At 36.3% G+C, this 20,657-nt stretch overlaps 1 protein-coding gene and 1 pseudogene across 12 annotated transcripts in view; one reads left to right on the forward strand and one right to left on the reverse strand.

Annotated features, from left to right (window-relative positions):
- Positions 1-20,657, forward strand: part of LOC309620082 (26S proteasome non-ATPase regulatory subunit 4 pseudogene) — a 198,910-nt pseudogene that overhangs the window by 136,336 nt on the left and 41,917 nt on the right. The gene's annotated exons all lie outside the window — the stretch shown is intronic.
- Positions 1-20,657, reverse strand: part of ATP11C (ATPase phospholipid transporting 11C (ATP11C blood group)) — a 166,455-nt gene that overhangs the window by 79,403 nt on the left and 66,395 nt on the right. For 9 of the 11 annotated variants that reach the window (XM_082376056.1, XM_082376053.1, XM_082376048.1 and 6 more), the window contains 4 exons: positions 14,593-14,712; positions 7,239-7,328; positions 6,387-6,467; positions 4,449-4,556 (listed from right to left, as the gene is read on the reverse strand). In XM_082376056.1, coding sequence (XP_082232182.1) covers positions 4,449-4,556; positions 6,387-6,467; positions 7,239-7,328; positions 14,593-14,712 — 399 coding nt within the window. The remainder of the gene's footprint in view (positions 1-4,448; positions 4,557-6,386; positions 6,468-7,238; positions 7,329-14,592; positions 14,713-20,657) is intronic. The other 2 variants (XM_082376049.1, XM_082376054.1) reach the window with 1 other exon arrangement.

Raw genomic sequence — 20,657 nt, forward strand, 5'->3', positions numbered from 1 at the left:
ACATATTATATATAAAACCTAAAGATTCCACCAACAAAAGAAAAGTTAGAACAAACGAATTCAGCAAAGTTGCAGGATATAAAATCAATACTCAAAAATCAGATGCATGTCTATATACTAACAATGACCAGTCCAAGAAGGAAATTAAGAATATCATTTACAATAGCATCAAAAACGATAAAATTCTTAGCAACAAACTCAAACAAAGAAGTTAAAGAGTTGTACACTGAAAGTTACAAAAGCACTGCTAAAAGAAATCAAAGATAATACAAATAAATGGAAAGACATTTCATGTTCATGGATTGAAAGACTTAATACTGTTAAAATGTTTACTTGTCCCTTACTATCCAAGGGCGCAGTGGTTAAGAATCCACCTGCCAATGCAGGGGACACAGGTTTGAGCCCTGGTCTGGGAAGATCCCAGATGCTGCGGAGCAACTAAGCCCGTGCGCCACAACTACTGAGGCCTGCGCTCTAGAGCCTGCATGCCACAACTACTGAGCCGCACACCACAACTACTGAAGCCCCCGTGCCTAGAGCCCGTGCTCCGCAACAAGAGAAGCCTCCGTAATGAGAAGCCCACGTACCACAACGAAGAGTAGCCGCCACTTGCCATAAAAAGAGAAAGCCGGCACACAGCAACAAAGACCCAATGCAGCCAAAACTTTTAAAAATTAAAAAAAAAAAAAGGCTATACTCTCCAAAGTGATCTACGACTCAATGGACTTCCTATCAAAATGTAATGGCATTTGTTTCAGAAATAGAAAAAAAAAATCCTAAAATTCATATGAAATCTCAAGGGACCCTGAGTAGCCAAAACAATCTTGAAAAGGAAGAACAAACTTGGAGGTCTCACATTTCCAGATTTCAAAACATACTACAAAGCAACAGAAATTAAGACTGGCATAAAGACAGATACATAAGCCAATGAATAGAGAACCGAGAAATAAACTCTTGCACATAGGGCCAAATGATTTTCAACAAGGATGCCAAGACCATTCAATAGGGAAATGACAGTCTCTTCAACAAATGGTTTTAGAAAAAATGGGTATCTATATGCAAAAGTATGAATAGAGTTGGATTCTTACATCATATACAAAAATTAACTTGAAATGAATGAAAGACCTAAATGTGAGACCTGAACCCATTAGACTCCCAGAAGAACATGGAGAAAAAGCTTCAGGACATTGGACTTGGCAATGACTTCTTGGACATGACACCAAAAGCACCGGACAAAGATCAAAATTAGAAAATGAGAATACATGACCAAAGTAAACAATCAACAGTGAAAAGGCAACCTACAGAATAGGAGAAAATATTTGCCAATCATATATCTGATGAGGGGTTAATATCCAGAAAATATAAGGAACTTCTACAACTCAACAACAAACAAATACCCTGATTAAAAAATGGGCAAAGGACTTGAATAGACATTTCTCCAAAGAAGATATATAAATAGCCAATAGGCACATGAAAAGATGCTCAACATCACTAATCATTAGGGAAATGAAAATCCAAACCAAAACAAGGTATCATTTCATACCCATCAGGATGCCCACTACCAAAAGAACAGAAAAAAACAAGTGCTCAAGAGGACAGGGAGAAGTTGAAACCCTTGTGTAGTCTAGACGCCAACGTAAAATGGTGCATCCATTATGGAAAACAGTGTGGAGGTTCCTGCACAAATTAAAAATAGAATTACCATACGATCCAGAAATTCTACTTCTGGGTATATATCTAACATAATTCAAAGCAAGATCTTGAAAAGTTATTTGTATATCTGTGTTCACTGCAGCATTATTCACATGGCCAAGAGGTAGAAGGAAGCCAAACGTCCATCAACAGATTAACTGATAAAGAAAGGGTGGTATATACATACAACGGAGTATTACATAGCCTTAAAAAAGGGGAAATCCTGTCATATGCCACAACATAAATGAACCTTGAAGACATTATGCTAAGCGAAATAAACCAGTCACAAAAGGACAGATACCATACGTTCCCTCTCACAGGAAGTATCTCTCTAAAGTAGTCCAAGTAATAGAAACAGAAAATAGAAAAGTGTGTACCAAGGGCTAGAGGTTTGCTGTACAACAATGTGAATATACTTAACACTACTGAACTGTATACTTAAAAAATGGTTAAGGGCTTCTCTGCCGGCGCAGTGGTTAAGAATCCGCCTGCCAGTGCAGGGGACACAGTTCGAGCCCTGGTCCAGGAAGATCCCACATGCCGCACAGCAACTAAGCCCGTGAGCCACAACTACTGAGCCTGCGGCTCTAGAGCCCGCGAGCCACAACTACTTAAGCCAGTGAGCCACAACTAATGAAGCCTGTGCGCCTAAAGCCCGTGCTCCACAGCAAGAGAAGCCACCACAATGAGAAGCCCACACGCAGCAACAAAGACCCAATGCAGCCAAAAATAAATAAATAAATATTTTTAAAAATGGTTAAGATGGTAAATTTAGTATTGTGTTTTTTATCCCAATAACACAATAAAATAAAAATAAATAAATAATACCTTAAGACTAGGATAAAATATTTGTAAAAGACCCATCTGATAAAGGACTGTTATCCAAAATATACCAAAAAAAAAAAAAACTATTAAAACTCAACAACATGAAAATGAACAATCTGATAAAAAAATGGGCAAAAGACCTAATAGATACCTCATTAAAGAAGATATTCAAATGGCAAGTAAGCATATGAAAATATGTTCAACACCATATGTCATTAGGGAATTGCAAATTAAGACAAAAATGAGATACCACTATACACCCATCAGAATGGCCAAAATCCAGAACAGTGACAACGAATGCTGGCCAGGATATGGAGTAACAGAACTCTCATTCACTGTTTATGGGAATGCAAAATGGGTAGCTATGTTGGAGACAGCCTGGAAGTTTCTTGTGAACTAAACATACTCTTACCATATGATCCAGTAATCACACTACTTGGTATTTACCAAAATGAACTGAAATCTTATGTCCACACAAAAACCTGCACATGGATGTTTACAGCAGTTTTATTTGTAATTGCCAAAACATGGAAGCACCCAAGATGTCCTTCAGTAAGTGAATGGATAAATAAACTGGTACATCTAGACAAAGAAATATTATTTAGTGCAAAAAGAAATGAGCTATCAAGCCATGAAAAGACGGAGGAAACTTAAATGCATATTACTAAGTGAAAGAAGCCAATTTGAAAAAGCTACATACTGTATGGTTTTCACTACATGACACTATGAAAAAAGGCAAAACTATGGAGACAGTAGAAAGAAGAGTGGTGACCCAGGGTTGGAGGGAGGGATGAATAGGCAGAGCACAAAGGATGGTTAGGGCAGTGAAATGATTCTGTATGATACTATAGTGTATAGGTCATTATACATTTGTTCAGACTCACCGAATATGTAACACCAAGAGTGAACCCTAATCAAAACTATGGACTTTGGGTTATAATGATGTGCCACTGGAGGTTCATTGATTATAACAAATATGCCACTCTGGTGGGGGATAATGATTATGAGGAAGGTTGCACCTGTGTGGAGAAAGGGGTGTATGTCAACTCCATAATTTCTGTTCAATTTTGCTGTGAGCTTAAAACTGCTCTAAAAAGTAAAGCTTACTATTAATTAAAATAAAATCTGTTGGGAACAAAAAATATTATTTGATGTGGACAAGTCTAAAATTTTATCAACAGGACTCTTATTGGGTAATACGAAACAATGATTAATTTGGATAAAAAATTAAATTGCCTGAGATATTAAAAAATAACAATACCTTAGAACTATCATACGTTGCTGGTGGAATATAAAATGGTATATAGCTGCTGCGGAAAACAGTTTGGTGGTTCATGAAAAAGTTAACCATAGAGTCACCACATGACCTAGCAATTCTACTCCTACGTATATACCCAAAAGAATGGAAAACAGGTGTTCAAACAAAAACTTGTACATGAATATTCATACTACCAATATTCCTAATAGCCAAAAGGTAGAAAAAACCTAAAATGTCCATCAATTGATGAATGGATAAACAAAATATGGTATAGCTATATGATGGTGTATTATTCAATCATCAAAAGGAATGAAGTACGGATACATGCCACAACATGAATGAACCTCAAGAACATAACAATAAGTGACTGACAGAAGCCAGACATAAAGGCCACATAGTATATGATTCCATTTATATGAAATATCTAGAATAGGTAAACCCACAGAGACAGAAAGGAGATTAGTGGTTGCCAGGACCTGGGTGAGGGAGGAATGCAGCATGACTACTTAATGGCTATGGGGGTTTCCCTTTCCGGGTGATGAAAATGTTCTGGAACTAGACAGTGTTGATGGTTGCACAGCACTGTGAATGTACGAAATGCCACTGAATTGTACATTTTAAAATGATGTGTTCTTACTGTAATTTTAAAAAAGAATGAACTACAAAACAATACCTTGATTTTTTCACTCTCTTTTCTCACTCGCTTTGCATTTTCAATAATGTAAACAGTGCTCTTGTTGACTTCATTGTCAGCTCTGTGCCTGAGCCAATCTTCATATCCCTAGAAGGATAAAAATAAGGACATAATCAAGCTCACATAATGAAGTAAAATTGTTAAAAAATTTCTATAACCCCCTCTATGAGTCACCAGCAGGTATTTATACTTACAGTATTAATTTCAACTCAGAATGCTAAAGAGACAACACTGTAAATTTTTGCAGCAAAAACTAAGATATGCTTTCAAAATATCCCTTATAGCTTTATTGCATTAAAAGGTTCCTGCATTCTATAGATAAGTATTAATAAAAACACAGGCATTCTTCAATTGTGAAGGACTATGATTTATTTTTCTAATTCTGCTCTTATTCAAGTTAATGTTAATTTTTTCTACTCTTTAATTTGAAAAAAGTTTTATTTTCTTATAGACCGAATCACTTAAATATGTTCTTATATAGTAGACTGTTGGAGTGATCATCTCTGAGGAAATATAATTCCTCCCCAGGGACAGAGAATAGAAAAGGCAAGGAGGATTATTTTGGAACAGTATCTATCTAAAACTGTTGTTTTAGAGAACGACGGTTAAACTTCTCCACTGACTTGGTGACAAAAGAAAATACAAATTGTTGTTCATTTTGTAGAGTTAGAAGTAATCAGAGTTCATTTTCCTTCAGGCTTCCTTTGGTCTAGAGTAAATTTAAGCCAAAAGAACTAAGGATGGAGGACGTTCATTTGTTCTAGCATGATCTCCTTCTTTTTTTACATCACTTTGCTTTTTTTCTTTATAATAATGAGTGTACCTTTTCAAATCTAACTGTGTGAAAAATCTCTTGCTCGCCTTCCCCTTTTTTTCTCAGCTGCTATATATTCATTCCTCTTCTGTCCTTCTTTATGGCAATGCTAGGCTATCACTTCATATGGTACTTTCTGTGATGTCAGTGAGGAAAGAAAGGCCCCAACATGAACTAGTACTGGGAGTAAACTGAATCAGTAAGAGCTTTTGAAAACCATACAGGCTATTCTTGGAACCAGAAATTCTATGATGTTAAAGAAAATAATCCTAACAGCCTAAGGAAATAACATTCCAAAAGTCTTTATTTAGCAACCAAACACTTGATAAAATATTCTTGCAGTTCCTGGTAAGCAAGATAGAAGACCAGATAACCCCAAGAGGAAAGATAACCATGTTCCCAATATTGTTAAGCAAACAGTTGGGAAGTTTTGGGGGATACTTTTTAAAGTACTTTTGATAAGTACTGTCTAAAAGTATCCTTGTAACCTGTCAGGTCCTATGGACTCTCCGATTACATGATAAACATTGCTAACCCACCCCTTCACCTCCAGTTTCCTGTTTCCATTTTCAATTTCATCTGGAATTTTTCAAAGGCACTATCATAAACCGTGACAGGTATGAACTTTGACAAGAAACAAGAATAAAAGTCTCTTCTACCCACGACCCCCTTCAGCAGCATCAGGAAAGACAACAAAATTAAAGTAAGAAACTCAAGTATGCTCTTGAGTTCTTTGCTATAGGCAGCAATTTAAAAAGTCCACAAGAATGGGAATTTTTCAGACAGATATAGCACATTGAAAAATGTAATGCACATTAAAAATTCACCTCACACTTCCCCACTGAGCTGCACCTTCTACTTACTCTCCTTTTAGGGTTATATTCCGCGCCCCCCCCCGCCACAGACACACAAATAGGAGGAAAGGAGCAAAGAAATTAAAGATGCACCTTACAATCATTTTCATGCGTTTTCAATAAGAACCAAATATAAACTAAATTCATCAAGGATACCCACTCTATATAAATGTGAAAAAGAACCTTTGACAATGAAATTCAAATCAGACAGCACTGAAATGCAATTATAATTGTAAATTAGAAATTTACCTGTTTGATGGCTGTAACAGTTATAACAAAGAAAAGTGGAAGTCCACTGGTAACTGGGCTAGTTGGTGTGTCTACTGTGACCTAGGTAAAGAAATTAAATTGAAAGTAAAATGAAAATAAGCCATTAACTCATATGCAGCACTTACATGCTACAAACATTTCAGAAAGAAAGGCAGACAAAACATATTCCGGTAGCAGGGTGAATGTTAACTTTCATTAAAACAAAAGCAATCCACATAGCTGTTAGTTTAAGAAAATAGTTCTAAATTTAGGCTTAGTTTTCATCCCAGCTTGAACTAACCCCTTGACTGAAATACATCCATTCATTTACCATCTATTTGTTGAGCACCATTCTGTCAGCCTCTGTGCTATTATCAGCCAGGCTCTAGAGATGCTGCTTTATTTTAAATAAGATGGAGAAAAGTCCCTGCCCTCATAGAGCTGGCAGCTTACAATGAAAACCAGACATTAAAACAAGTGAGACACTGAGATTTGAAGAGTAAATAGAAGTTAACTAGATGGAAGGGAGGGCCTTCCAGGTGCAGTGAAGGGTGTATAGGAAGTCTCTATGGTAGGAGGGCATGTGGCACCTGTAAGAAAATAAAGGAAGCCAGCGGCAAGAGAGCATGTGGTATGAGATGCAGACTAGTCTAGATGTTTTACTAGAGTTTTCTAGTAAAAGAGCTACTTTAGAAATATGTAAAATCATATGTATCTTAAAATATAATATTAGTACTTTAACAAGTCTTATTATAATAAGCCCTGAAACAACTTTTTAATCACAGGGCATTTTAAGGTTAGAAATGGATTGAAACTTGGTTAAGGAAATTAAGTTTCTAATGGAGCTCTTACCTGTACAAGGAAAATGATGAGAAAATAAAAATTTGCAATTCTTCTAAACTGTTCAAACAGATTCTTTGGGAGGAAATTCCAAAGTGTATACTGTAAGGGGAGAAGAAAAAAAAAGATTATTAGAAAGGAAACTTGAAAAATACTAATGATAATGACTCATGATTCCAAATTATCACAACACTTTGAAAGCACGTTAAAACCCAAACCTCATACATATGAATAAGCGTGTACTTAGAGGTAGAGTATATAAACATTCTTTTCAGGAGTGAAGTTTTCACTTGGAGCATTCCAATTGGGCCATCTAGTCCCACAGCTTTGCTTTCCCCGACCCGATCTAAATTACGTTCCCTGTTATCTGCTCTCATATCATCCTATACTTCTCTGATAACACTCGTTTCAGTGAATAATTATATGTGTGCATAATTTAATTAAAGTTCCTCCCTCAATAGGCAATGAGATCTATAAGGGCAGACCTCATCTGTCTTTTTATTACTTTTTCTCCAACACCTAGCACAATGCCTGACATAAAGTAGACAATAAATTAGTTGGATGAGTGAATGTACTAATTTAATTAATTCCTTTGGCTGAGCTAACCTCTGGAATCTTGATCATCATCACAAGTATAATTCTGTCCCTATCACCGCTTCCCACCTCTGTGACAGCTGAGGTGTACACATAACCTTGGGTCATAGAGGGCTTTCATTTTAATCAACAACACACCACCCTGCGCTTTGGTAACTGGTAATAGGTAAAGGTTGCAATGCTAAATTGTACATGGGCAGGTGGAGAAAACTCTTGGGCCATCTGTCAAATCACAAAGACCTTCTCACTGATACCTTAAGCTCAAGGACTAGGTAATTTTAAAGTCACCAGTAGTTGGATTTTCTAGATGTCTTAATAAAGAAGACCAGAAACCAGAAAGAAAGAAATGTTTCTTAACCTAAAGATCTAAATTTATACTTGAATGGTCTCCATATGTGAGAAAATGTCCATTATATTAGGTAAGGTGACTGAAAAAGCCAAAGTTGTAGAGCATGATACGACAGATGGGGATTTACTACTAACCTCTCTTTAAAAGGTGTACGGGCTCAAGGTTCCGCTAACCTAGAAGGTTCTTCCCCCAGGGTTCACAGAAGTGCCTCAGGGAAGCCCATTCAAAATGAAGTGCATAATTGTGTGTGGATGTGTATCACTTGGGAGAAGAGAGTCCACAATTTTCAGATTCCCAAGGCAGCTTGTGACCAAAAATAAAAGGGATCAAAACCACAGATCCAGTCACTTTGAAGCAGCCGTAGTTCAGATCAGCACTTAACTGTCCCGATAACTGAAGGTCAATTTTCTAAAACAACAAACTAAACTCCAACAACAGGCTAACAGCTGAGCTTCTAGCTTGTTGACCTTCTGTTCCTTAAGTAAAGGGTTTTTAATTAAACAAACAAACATTAGGGACTGTTAGAGTCCTCTGTGGGGTGTTAACACATTGAAAGAGAACATTTTTTGTTGCTGTTCCCAGGCCCCCACTGTTTGTTTACCTGTGTTTCACTAAAGGAACTGCTTCCTTGAGGAACTCTGGTTATTCTCTTTATAGGAAACTATTGTAACATGCCCTCTTCTTTCCTATATCAGGTCATGAACTGCTAAGAGGTCAGGGAGCATATCATACATATCATAAGATCACTTCCCTTCTGTACCTACAACAGTGTTCAGCATGTAGAAGGCATACAAGAAATTTTGATTAAAACCTGTGTTTTGGCTATTTCCTCCACTGCTCTAACTAAAAAGCAAATTCAACCTCTCATCTCTTTATTATAATACAAATGCAATATAGCATACATTATTTCAATGCAGTTTTCTAGTAAAACTAGAACTAGATTATGCTCACAAGAGTCATCCCACTTGGTGTGCAGTGCATTTCAGTTCAATTCAGCAAGCACCTACTGTGTGCCAGGCAGTGGTCCAGATAACAAAGATTTTAGCAGGTGCAATAAAGATCAAGATATGACTTTTCTACCCAGAAGGAATTTATGTTATAGTCAAAAAGACAATCATGTATTCACTCAATTTAATGTGGTAAATGTCATAAAACTAGCATGAGCAAAATGCTATGGGGATACAGTAGAAGTTATGATTTTTTTCCTACCCAGGAGAAGCTTGAGAAGGCTTCAAAGAGCAGGTGACTTCTGAACTGAGCCTTGAAAGATTAGAGGGAGTTTACGTGGTAAAGAACCCAATGCAAGAAGGCACAGAGCCATGTAAAAGGAGATTGAACCCATGATCCTCTCTCTGTTCCTCAAATCTAGTTCTCTTTCAGGATGTCCTATTTCAGTGAATGACAAGAACGTCTACTCAGCCATGTTATTCAGATACTTGGAAGACACCTTTAACCACCGGTTACAAGAAATTCCTTACCAGTCCTGCTATTTTTGCTTCCTATATATCTCTGGGACATCTTTCCGTATTTGCTACCACCGTTGTCCAAGCCATCATCTCTTACCTGGATTACTGCACTGGCCTCCTAAATGGACTCCTTGCCTCCACTTTTGTTCCCTTCCATTCCATTTTCCACAAACCAATGAGAATGACCTTTTCAAAATGTGGTTCTGTTCACATGACCTCTCCCTGCCTAAAAGCTTCATTTATTTCCCACTGTTTGTGAGATAAAGAATGAACTTTAGTCTAGATGCAGACTAAGAAAAGAGTTTTCTAATTAAAACTGAAATTGAATTAAAGCCACATTAATACCAAGTTACCAAGTTCAAATTGACTTGTTTACCTAAAAAGTGGACTCTCAGACTTAGTCAGTTGCTACAAACCAAAAACAATGTTAACTCACAGGAATAAGATGTTTACAGCATTTGTTTCATACACAATGATGAAAATGGAGATTTTTTTGGGTCACAAGTCAGTTCTTGCTCAGAGAAGTCAGTAAGTGGATTTCTATACTATCTTAATGTGCAACCATAAACTTAAAAAGCAACCGTGACATTTAGAACATGCTTTAAAAGTTTCTACAGAAAAATGCCAGCTTTCCAAGTATATGCAATGCATTTTTTCATCTTCTCTATAGTGAATTAAATAATTGGTACACAAATGTGGCCTCTGATGTGAAAAAACTGTGGGTCACCCCCTCACACATCTATCACCTAATTTAATTTGAAATCAAAACCATATAACTTTGATAAAGAACTTTCCTAATTTAAAGGAGGGAGTATGAAACGAACCTCAGTTTTGAAAGTCTATTAAATTGAAAAATTTAAACAAAAGGAGGCTTTAGAACATTACTTGTTTGTACCCAAAGTCCAAAAATTTTCCAATTTAGCCTTAAAAATGCTGATGGGGAAGCTAAAGCTCCAAATAACTTGTTCTAATATTTCTGTGTATCACGAGAAAACAGGGGAGCAGCTAAAAAACGAAGTAGTAACTATTTAAAATAACAAAGTTAACAACCAGTTGTGAAGGGGCTAGCAGAAGGAGCACTGACTTTTCTAACTACTGGGATTTGGATGTGATGGAACAAAATCACTAAACTTGAAGATTAGTTGTAAATAAGCACCCGGTTGTAAATAAGCAGAGCTGTAGCTTGAATAACTGTTCACTTTGCTAAATGACTGTATCCACTTTATTATCAACTCTCCTTGATGTAGGCATTAAATCCAATTTTGAGCATCACAGCAGTCTACTTCCATTTTCATTACCGATGTCAAGCAGAACTTTCTCATTTTTAAAGTATCACTCTTTCTAGCATAAATTTAGAACAGCAAAAGGAGTTACCAAGACAGTACTGCATTAGGATTTAGTAACTTTAGCTAAAAAGGCACCTTCAGGGAGTTCGATAAGATGCAAAGACATGTCTAATAAATTCTACTGATGGTTCTGACTTTTAAAATGAGGGAAAATGCTAGTGTAATTTTAGGCTTGAAACTTTAAGACATTCTTTCACATAGGAGTAAGTTTAACCTTGGGCATAGCTTCAAAGAGCTAGGTGAAGCTCCCTGATTCTTATCCCACTGAAGGGCCTTCAAGATGAGGCTCAGGATTTTTAAAGGAAAAAAAATGTAGAACAGAGAAATAAGATGGAAGCTAAAGATCTTAAAGATCTAGCTCCTTTTGCTACAGAAGGGGATTTCCAAGTTTTGTACCAGCTATAAAATTCTGATGATTCCCAAAGTCCCTGCAGAGTGTTCTAAAGTAGGAAGGCCAAAGAGAGCAAGTTTTTCTAAAGAAAGTGTTTGTGTTCCCAAAAGAAGAAAAGGACACTAATTTTATAAGTAAATAAAAACAAATTTTTATCAAAGTGTTTATCTTCAGTGTTCCTCGTATTAACAGGACTTATTCCCAACGATATTACATTACTGATGTCATTTGTAGACAAACAAACAAAAAGCACCCAATTAAGAGAAAGTTATTTTTATTACTGAATGGTTTAGAAAGGAAATCAACACTTGCTACATAGTTGGAAGGCAGCTAACATATTCTATAAATTACACATTTCCTCAATTAAAAGATTCTGGTGCAAACACAATCAGCCAAAGGGCAATGTGAGGAAGACAAAGTCAAATTATGAAACTCTTTTTCTCTCCAGACTGGACCTGAAGGCCTCTTTTCAAGAGAGATCACTCCACACATTTGAACACAGGAGACTGAGGAAATCATGAGTACTGCTCAGGACTGCAGTAATAATAATAATAATCACAGAAACATAAATAACAATAGAGGCTACCATCTACTGAGTTGTTACTACATGCCAAGCACAGTGCTTAAATGCTTTCTGTGGATTACTTTATTTCAGTCTTATCACAATCCTATGAGCTAAGTAGTTAATACCCCCATTTTACAGATAAGAAAATTGGGACACAGGAAGGTTATATGACTCACTTTAACTTCAAACCCAGGTCTTCTGTCTGTAAGGGTGAAGCTCTTTACCACTACACTATACGCTGTTTTCTTATAACTATTCATTGTACTAAAATTTCATTCTTTTTGTGAAGTTAGTATACTGTCAATTCCTCTTTTTCTGCCCTAGAGCTGTTACGAAAAATAGATCAGCTAATACGCAGTTAACTAGACAAACTGTAAATATAAAATATTTACAGAGAAAAAAGAGATGCGTTAGTCGATCAATGTAGAAACGTTCACTTCTTTATTCTGGTTTCTAAAACACATACATATATACTGTATAGGCAGATCTGTTTAGAAATAATTTATATTTGCCCATGAATTCCCGACTATTTAAAAAAATATCCTATTGCATTGTTTTGCGTATTGGCAAAACTGAAGTTAAATAAAATATGAAAAATATTCTATTCTATTAAATATTCTATTAAACAAAAAGAGTTGAGAATTAACTGAGTCTTATATGTTCTTTTTTTTTTTTTTTTGGTATATGTTCTTTTAATATGTAAAAATTCATGGTATATTACAACAAATCAATTATCACTAGTTCAGTGAAAAGTCACTTTACTATCGGTGTGTCACTTTACCATCTTCCCCATAAAACACTATAGGAAACAATAATCCCCTAGAAAGTATTTTATATTTCACTTGATACAAAAGGAGAGAGAAAACTGAAGGAGGAGCCCAAATTGCAAAACGATGTGAAAACAGCTCTTTATTCAGAGCCACTAGACCTTATAAAGCAGTTCTGCCCCTGGCTTTATCACTAACTCTGCTTCGTGACCATGTCACTAACTTAATTTCTGTGGGTTTGCTTTCTCCATCTGTAAAATCAGCGAGTTGAACAAAAGGATCTCTTATGATGTTTCAGTTCTATAAGTCTATGATTCTGAGCCAAAGGACTACTATTGATTGTTTTCTTGAATACTACAGGGTGAGTCACAATTTTCAGTGAAAGAACTATTCACTATCTTGAGCACAGGTATGGAAACTTCTAGCTGAGGACAAATTTCTGCCATAAGGTTAAAGATTAACAGGAAACAGACATTTTATCCAAATACACTCAGTGTTCTATAGCCCAATAGATCTGCTCATTAGGCAATATAGTTTTCATTCATTCTGTCCGCATTTTACATGTTACTCTCCCAGCTAAGCATAATCTGTCTGTATTTTTTTTAACATCTTTATTGGAGTATAATTGCTTTACAATGGTGTGTTAGTTTCTGCTTTATAACAAAATGAATCAGCTATACATATACATATATCCCCATATCTCCTCCCTCTTGCATCTCCCTCCCACCCTCCCTATCCCACTCCTCTAGGTGGTCACAAAGCACCGAGCTGATCTCCCTGTGCTATGCGGCTGCTTCCCACTAGCTATCTATTTTACATTTGGTAGTGTATATATGCCCATACAACTCTCTCACTTTGTCCCAGTTTACCCTTCCCCCTCCCCGTGTCTGTATTGTATCACTACCCAAAGGGAAATCACATGTACGTTTGAAAACCAAAATGTTAAGTTTGCAAAGGAAGGGCATAATTTTGTGTTTCAGGTCCTCGCTGTTTGCCAACATGCAGTGAACCAACTGTCACCAACATGTGAGATCTACCTTACCAAGTTGCATTAGGAAGTGAGGAAAATTATCAAGATCTGTGCCATGCTATAAGAGATAGCAGTGGGCCAGCAATCTAGCACCTAGCACCTAACCTAGTCAGTCAAAGGTAAAGATAAAGATAAGCAAACTAATACTTGTAGAATGATGACTACTGGGTACTAGGATCTACAAAGAACGCTATCACATAAGCTCTATTTCACTAATGAGGACATTCAGACTGAGAGATTAATTTGGCCAAAGTCGCACAGCTAGTAAATGATCAGGCCAGGATTTAAACAGGTCTTCAGACTTTCAGGCCACTCCTTTTAGTATTACACAGTGCTAAAGTAAGATGATTATTCAAATGGTAACACAGCTACAGTGATTGAACCCTTAACTGTTTAAGCAGTGTACAGAACAGAATGTACCCGTTAGGACCCAGGAGTGTACTTGAGAAGCTCTGCAATGGAATAGAAAGAGACACAAATGTCATTCTAAGATAACACCCTCCAGAAGAATGTAAATTATTTACAACCCAGTCCGTCCACTTAAGGGCAATTCAGAAAGCTCTGGGCAAGTAAATAATTCCACTTTTAGCACACTTTAAGACTTAAAGTCATACATATAATCAACAGGCAATGTGAATCATAGTGGAGGGCAAGTAAATGATCTTTCAGCTGTAACAAGACAAAGAGATGCTTTTTAAAAAACTGCCTTTTGGTGGAATAATTACCACAGTTCGTCTATGATTGGTATAAGTGCACATCCAGGTATGCATATATAAATGTACCAGCTTCCAGCAAATATAAAAATAAGTATTATCTGGCTCACTATATGAACATCTATTGAGTTAAAAAACAACTTACCTTAGATGAGACTATTCTATTATCACAAAATTTTTGTGCAATGTATGCTTCTGTTTCTGAAACTGGATGATTGCCAACAAATACTGTGCGTGTACCAACTCGTTTCTCTTCTCCAGCACACTGACCAAGAGAAAGAGGAAAAGTCAGTTTTTCATCACATTTCTCCATGCTTCTACCAAGCTCAGAATTCTTGTCTTAACATGTTTGGCTATTGTCTAGAGAGAGAGAGTAGTAGGGGGAGAGGAGAAAACCTTGTTAGGAAATTCAAACTCCACTAAGCTCTTAGTTGCTGACTTAGTGAAGATTATTAGTAAAAGTTTTGTTTGAGCCAACTGCTCTGAGGCCAACATTGCAATTCTAAATGTTTAAATTGAAGTAAGTATCCTAGAGAAACAGTATTTTTACTGCCAGTCATTTTTCTTTCATCCACAGAGTCTCAGCCATCACTATCCCAGCAACATACTAACTTAGGAAAGGTCAGATTGGGAATATTTATTTTATTATACAACAACTATTGAGGACAACCTTTGTCCATTTCCTTACTAGACAGCAGAATGCTCTAAACACAAAATAATTGCTTATAAATACACAGGAATATACTGAATAGAATGGCTGCCTCTATGAATGGAATGATCAACTATTTCTACAAAGAAAAGTTGTAATTCTTTGGCTTTACAAAGAAAGACATTCTTTTGTGATCTCTCAGAGCCTACTGTCAAAAAGTCCCATTTCACACAATACAGCTCTAATGCCCCTTTTATATTTTTAAAAAAGAGGTTCATTGAATCTAGAAGTCGCAAGGTTGAGCTCCATTTTTACCTCACCCTTTTATTTCACTGAGGCTTCACTGTTTTCTTATCTTAAATCAGGATAATATACCTTCTTATATAAATCTGGGATAGTCTCTTTTGATGGTACTATTTTATCATGTTTGAGACAACCATTTTTTTAAGTAAAAGGAAGTATGATAAAAACCAATATCCACTTATATATTTCCATTATTTTTTTTAAAAAAGATAATTATAATTTCCAACCTAAAATGTTTTAAAGTATGTAGCCACAAAGATTTCCCTTCAATGATCTATTTAAAGGTCAAAGATACGACTACTCTCTACTCCCAAAATAATCATTTTAAGCAAGACTACTTAGAGGTTGCAAAGTTCTCCAAATGTCTATGTTTGGATGTATTCCAGTCTGAATTTTTGTACCTCACATAGATAAGGGAAAATAATTCTTCAGATTAAAAGAACAAGAATTACCCTAAAATACAGATAAGACCTCTTGCCTCATCATTTTCATTTTAAGCTTATTAAATAATTATTTAGTGGGGTATTGCCTCCAAAATCCATAGGGAATCAATGGAAAAGTAACTGAGATAAATTGAAGTAGGAGAGATTTAGCCTGTATATAAAGGATAACTTCTGGAAATCCACCCTGGCATGTGCTAAGGGAGCATTCAATCTATGGCAATCTGAAAAAAGTCAGTAAGTTATCAATGCTGGACAACTTAGCTATTTACCTCCCTGCCCCAAGACAGGGCATTAGAACAACTGATTGTACCAGGTCCTTCGCATGCTAAGGGTCAGTGATTAACAGGTAAATTTTCAAACAGTTCCTGGAAACCAGTAAACAATACCTTTACCAGAAATGGTAAATATATACATTTTGATTCAGGGACTGACTTTGTTTGCAACTGTAATATACATGGTCTGACGCAGCTTACTGATAAGAGCACTAAATTTTCCATGATATCTTTTTTGCAAAAAGTAAACTGAAAGTGAATACACCTGCTTAAAAGTATACTTTATTCTGCTTCCCCTACCCTAGCTTTCTGTTGCAAGTTACGGTCCCAATGTAGTCTCTACAACAGACCTGAACCTATTATGTACCAATTTGAAGTACAGAAATTGTCAAGTCCATACACACACTACAATTTAAATCCTTTAATTTAATATTCACATGGTTGTTTAGTTTTCCACACAAGCAAGAAGTGGCTATAGAGTAAATAAGGAAGAGCTACCTTTCATGCCAGTTCTCAGATCATTCAACAAATGAAAACAGGGAAGAGGAAAAGAGGTAGATCAGTGAAGCAGGATGTTTCCTGCACTGCCAATATAGATTGTTCTCCTCAGTTAACAGTGGCCACTTAAAACCAAACTGAACTAGCACTTCCCCAATTCTGAATTGTCTTCAACTTTCTTCTGTGGCAGATAACAACATTCCAAAGAACAAAAGGAAGGAACAAGCATAAAGCAATTTTTCAGGCACATGATATTTTTATGAATTCCGTGCATTTGCATAGCATTTACAGTTTTACTAAGACCTTCCCCCATATGTTATCTCTGATCTCTTTCAAGTAAGGCTTAAGTGACCTCTATCTCCATTAAATTGGAGAAAATGGATTGAAATTGCTGTGTAGGTTTGGCGAGGGGGAGAGGGGGATGGGAGATCTCAGCAGTGATCATTGTTAGATGTGGAAATAGGAACCCAAGAGAAGTTGTAAAATGTCCACTCCTGAGGATTTTTCAAAAAAGGGCAAAGTCTCCTCAGCTCAGGTGGGTTTGGGTTTGGAGGTGTCTGAGGACTGGGGGTGGGGTGGGGTGAAATAGATGACTTTTCAATGCCTGTTTTGGCCTAAAAATCTGATGAACCCGCAATTTCTGGTAGCATTTACTGCAACCGTATAACGTTCCTTGGTTCACATAAAAATGGCAAAGCTGAACACATGTGTAAATTCACTGTAATTCTTCACTTGCTGCCGATGTAGAGTGTTAAAACAGTGGTTTTAGTTCCTGTGATTTTGAATAATGTAGGTGCCTTAGCCAAGGGAGAGGAACTCCAAGTTCAAATTATTAAAAAAAAAATTCCCACTTGGATGGCACACAGTGTAGTCTGGAGTGGGAGTGTATGATTCCTGCCACCTCATAATGAATTTTAATTCATTAGGAGTCCATCCTGTGTTGAAGTGCTTCCCATGCAAATGTTCTCAGGAACAGCATTTATTAAAACTGAAATGTGCTAGCAACAATTCTATTTTAATGATACAGCATACACTACAATTAAAAGGGTGGAAAAATATTTAAAAGTGTATTTATAGTATATGAATTAACAGAGAAATCAATTTAATTTTCTTCTTCATGATAAAAATCACCCTTTTGTACTCTTGAATTATACCTCCATACTATAAACTGAATATTGTTTTTTTAAAAAAGTAATTTATACCAAAACATAGTCTCTCAATAAAAACCAGAGTAAAATGGCACTGTTATTCAACTAGTACCATCTTTTTTTTCTTAATTTACTTTACTGAAGTATAGTTGATTTACAATGTTGTGTTAATTTCTGCTGTACAGCAAAGTGATTCAGTTATGCATATATATACATTCTTTTTCATATTCTTTTCCATTATGGCTTATCAGAGGATATTGAATATAGTTCCCTGTACTATACAGTAGGACCTTGTTTATCCATTCTGTATATAATAGTTTGCATCTGCTAATCTGAGGCAATATATTTTTCGAGAAACTTTCTAAGAAGTAGTTTATTTACACAAGAGTCATAGCATAGATTTGATAACTCATTAAGTTATTTAGGAACCATTTATGGATAGTTTGCTAGGTCCAATGGGAAATAAAATCGTCGATAATGTCAGCTAACATTTACTGAGAACTGATTTTGTGTTCTAAGTGGTTAATACGCAGTATCTCAAGACATCCTTACAGCTACCCTATGAGGTAGATACTCTTATTATACCCATGCCCCAGATAACAGCAAAGAAAAAAATAAACAGCAGCCAAAGTGGAAGCACAGAGAGTTTTTGCAGCTTGCCCAGCATCACATTTCATAAGTGGTACAGTAGTCAGGACAATAAGGATTTTACAGTATTATAAGGAAAATGTATTACACATAAAAACATTTAAATAGAAAGTAAAAGCTTCTATGCATCATAAGAATTAAACAGAATGGTCAACTAGTACCATCTTAAAATCCTATGCCTTCGCTAGTCATAAACAAAGAAAGCTGCTGGAATTATAATTCATTTCTTGATGGCCTATAGACTAGTGACTCAAAAAGAACTGAGGGAAAATTGAGACCTTAATACAAGACTGTCATTATGAAAGCTGGCACAGGTTCTGAAACGGAGCTCACCTCTCCATCCATTCCAGGTGCTGGCAGACTTAAATTTATCACTTAGTCATAGATCAGTGGTTCTTAAGTCTGGTCACATGTTGTCTTTAAACATGAGACCAATGGCTGGGTCTTTTATTTAATATTTAATTTAATTTTTCTCAAAGCTCCCCAGGTGACAATTCTAATTTGTAGCCAGGGCTGAGAATGACTGCTACAGAACCTCTCTCTTTGAATTAATGATTGACCTTAACTAACATCCTACAAGTTTTTAGTACACCAGCCACAATCCTACACTTTTTAATTAAAGTAGTTTAAATAATCGGCTTTTCAAAGGATAAAAAAATACAAATAACCATCAAATAGCAACCCCTCTGACCATTTTAAGCTGCTCACAAAATGAGATTCTCCTTCAGTACTCATTTTGCATGTGGCTAATACCCATCAATTATTCAGATCAATGATAATGAAAATTACAGGCCCTGAAAACATGCAAAGCTACTCGGGTTACAGCAAATAATCATCGATGTCATCTCCAACAATCACAGCATTACTTTTATTAATCATCAGACTGCTCTTTGTGAGTGACTAAAGCAAGTAAGAGGACAGCTCTCCTTATCGGTGGGTTCCACATCTGTGGATTCAAGCAACTTCAGATTGAAAATATTTTGGGGGTGGGGGGAGATCCAGAAATTCCAAAAAGCAAAACTTGAATTTGTCGTGCACCTAAAAACTACTTACATAGCATTTACATTATACTAGGTATTATAAGTAATCTAGAGATGATTTAAAGTATATGGAGGATATGCATAGGTTATATGCAAATACTATGCTGTTTTATAGGACTCAAACATCTGCAGAGGGTCCTGAAATCAATCCCCTGCAGATACTGAGGGACGACTATATTTGCTCAAAAATGAACAAAAAATCCTTATTAATAATCTGAACACTTGGCAATGATTTAAAACTGTTCTCCACATCCCAGCCCCAAAGCTATTTTCTTCTCTGAAGCACTAGTATTTTTGAACATTATAATCAGTCTTTAAAAGGCCAAAAGAACTCAAAATTGAAAGAAAGAGCATTTCATCAAAATTTCAGCATTTCTGTACTAAGGTTGGAAGGCGGGGTGCAGAGAGGAGAGCACTACAGTGCCAGGCAACATTTCCGGTGTATTAAGCTTCCTGGTTAAAATTGCCATAATGTATTCAGTGGTCAAATTGCTGAGGTTTCTAAGCCCATCCCATTATAACAAGCCAAGAAGAATAATCTTCATGTGTAATTTACAGTCATAACTCTAAAACGAGTCTTAAAAACTGTACTTTTCTGATTTTGCTTTTCCTGCATCTTCTTTAGTGATTAAGCTGTCTCTCCTTTACTAGAGGTAGTGAAGCAAGACCGAGCCAGGGCATTTTGTCTTCTTGCCTTTAAAGCTTAATTATGGTTATATTAACCAAAACTCTCAAACACCTGATCAAAACACAACTGAATATCCAAAGTACATCCCTAGACACAAAGATAGTCTCTAGGCAGGCATTACCCGATGGCAGCACATTTAATTGAATAGAAACTCCTATAGGAAATGGATATGAAGCACCACAAAAAACACCTAAATCAGCAAGCACAATGCTGAGAAAAAGCAGTGACCGTGAGGACTTGGATAAGAACAATGCCATGTCTGGAAGCTCAGAGTGAGGCTATCATTATCTAAATGTGATCCACTGAGCAGTTTAATTTCACCAGGAACAATCCATTCTAAGTGTTCCCACTGTGATCCCCCACCCCACCATGCCATCACCCCCAAGGACCTCAGGGCTACAGAAATGTGGCTCTAAAGAAGAAATGCAGCTTTCTCACAGGATGGCTAATAGAGAGTAGACAGATCAAAAATGCTGTAAGAATTTAGTGATTCAAGAGTCTAACAGGAATTATTTTTTTAA

This window comes from Balaenoptera borealis (assembly GCF_965194805.1).
Source record: "Balaenoptera borealis genome assembly, chromosome: X".
Classification (NCBI taxonomy): domain Eukaryota; kingdom Metazoa; phylum Chordata; class Mammalia; order Artiodactyla; family Balaenopteridae; genus Balaenoptera; species Balaenoptera borealis.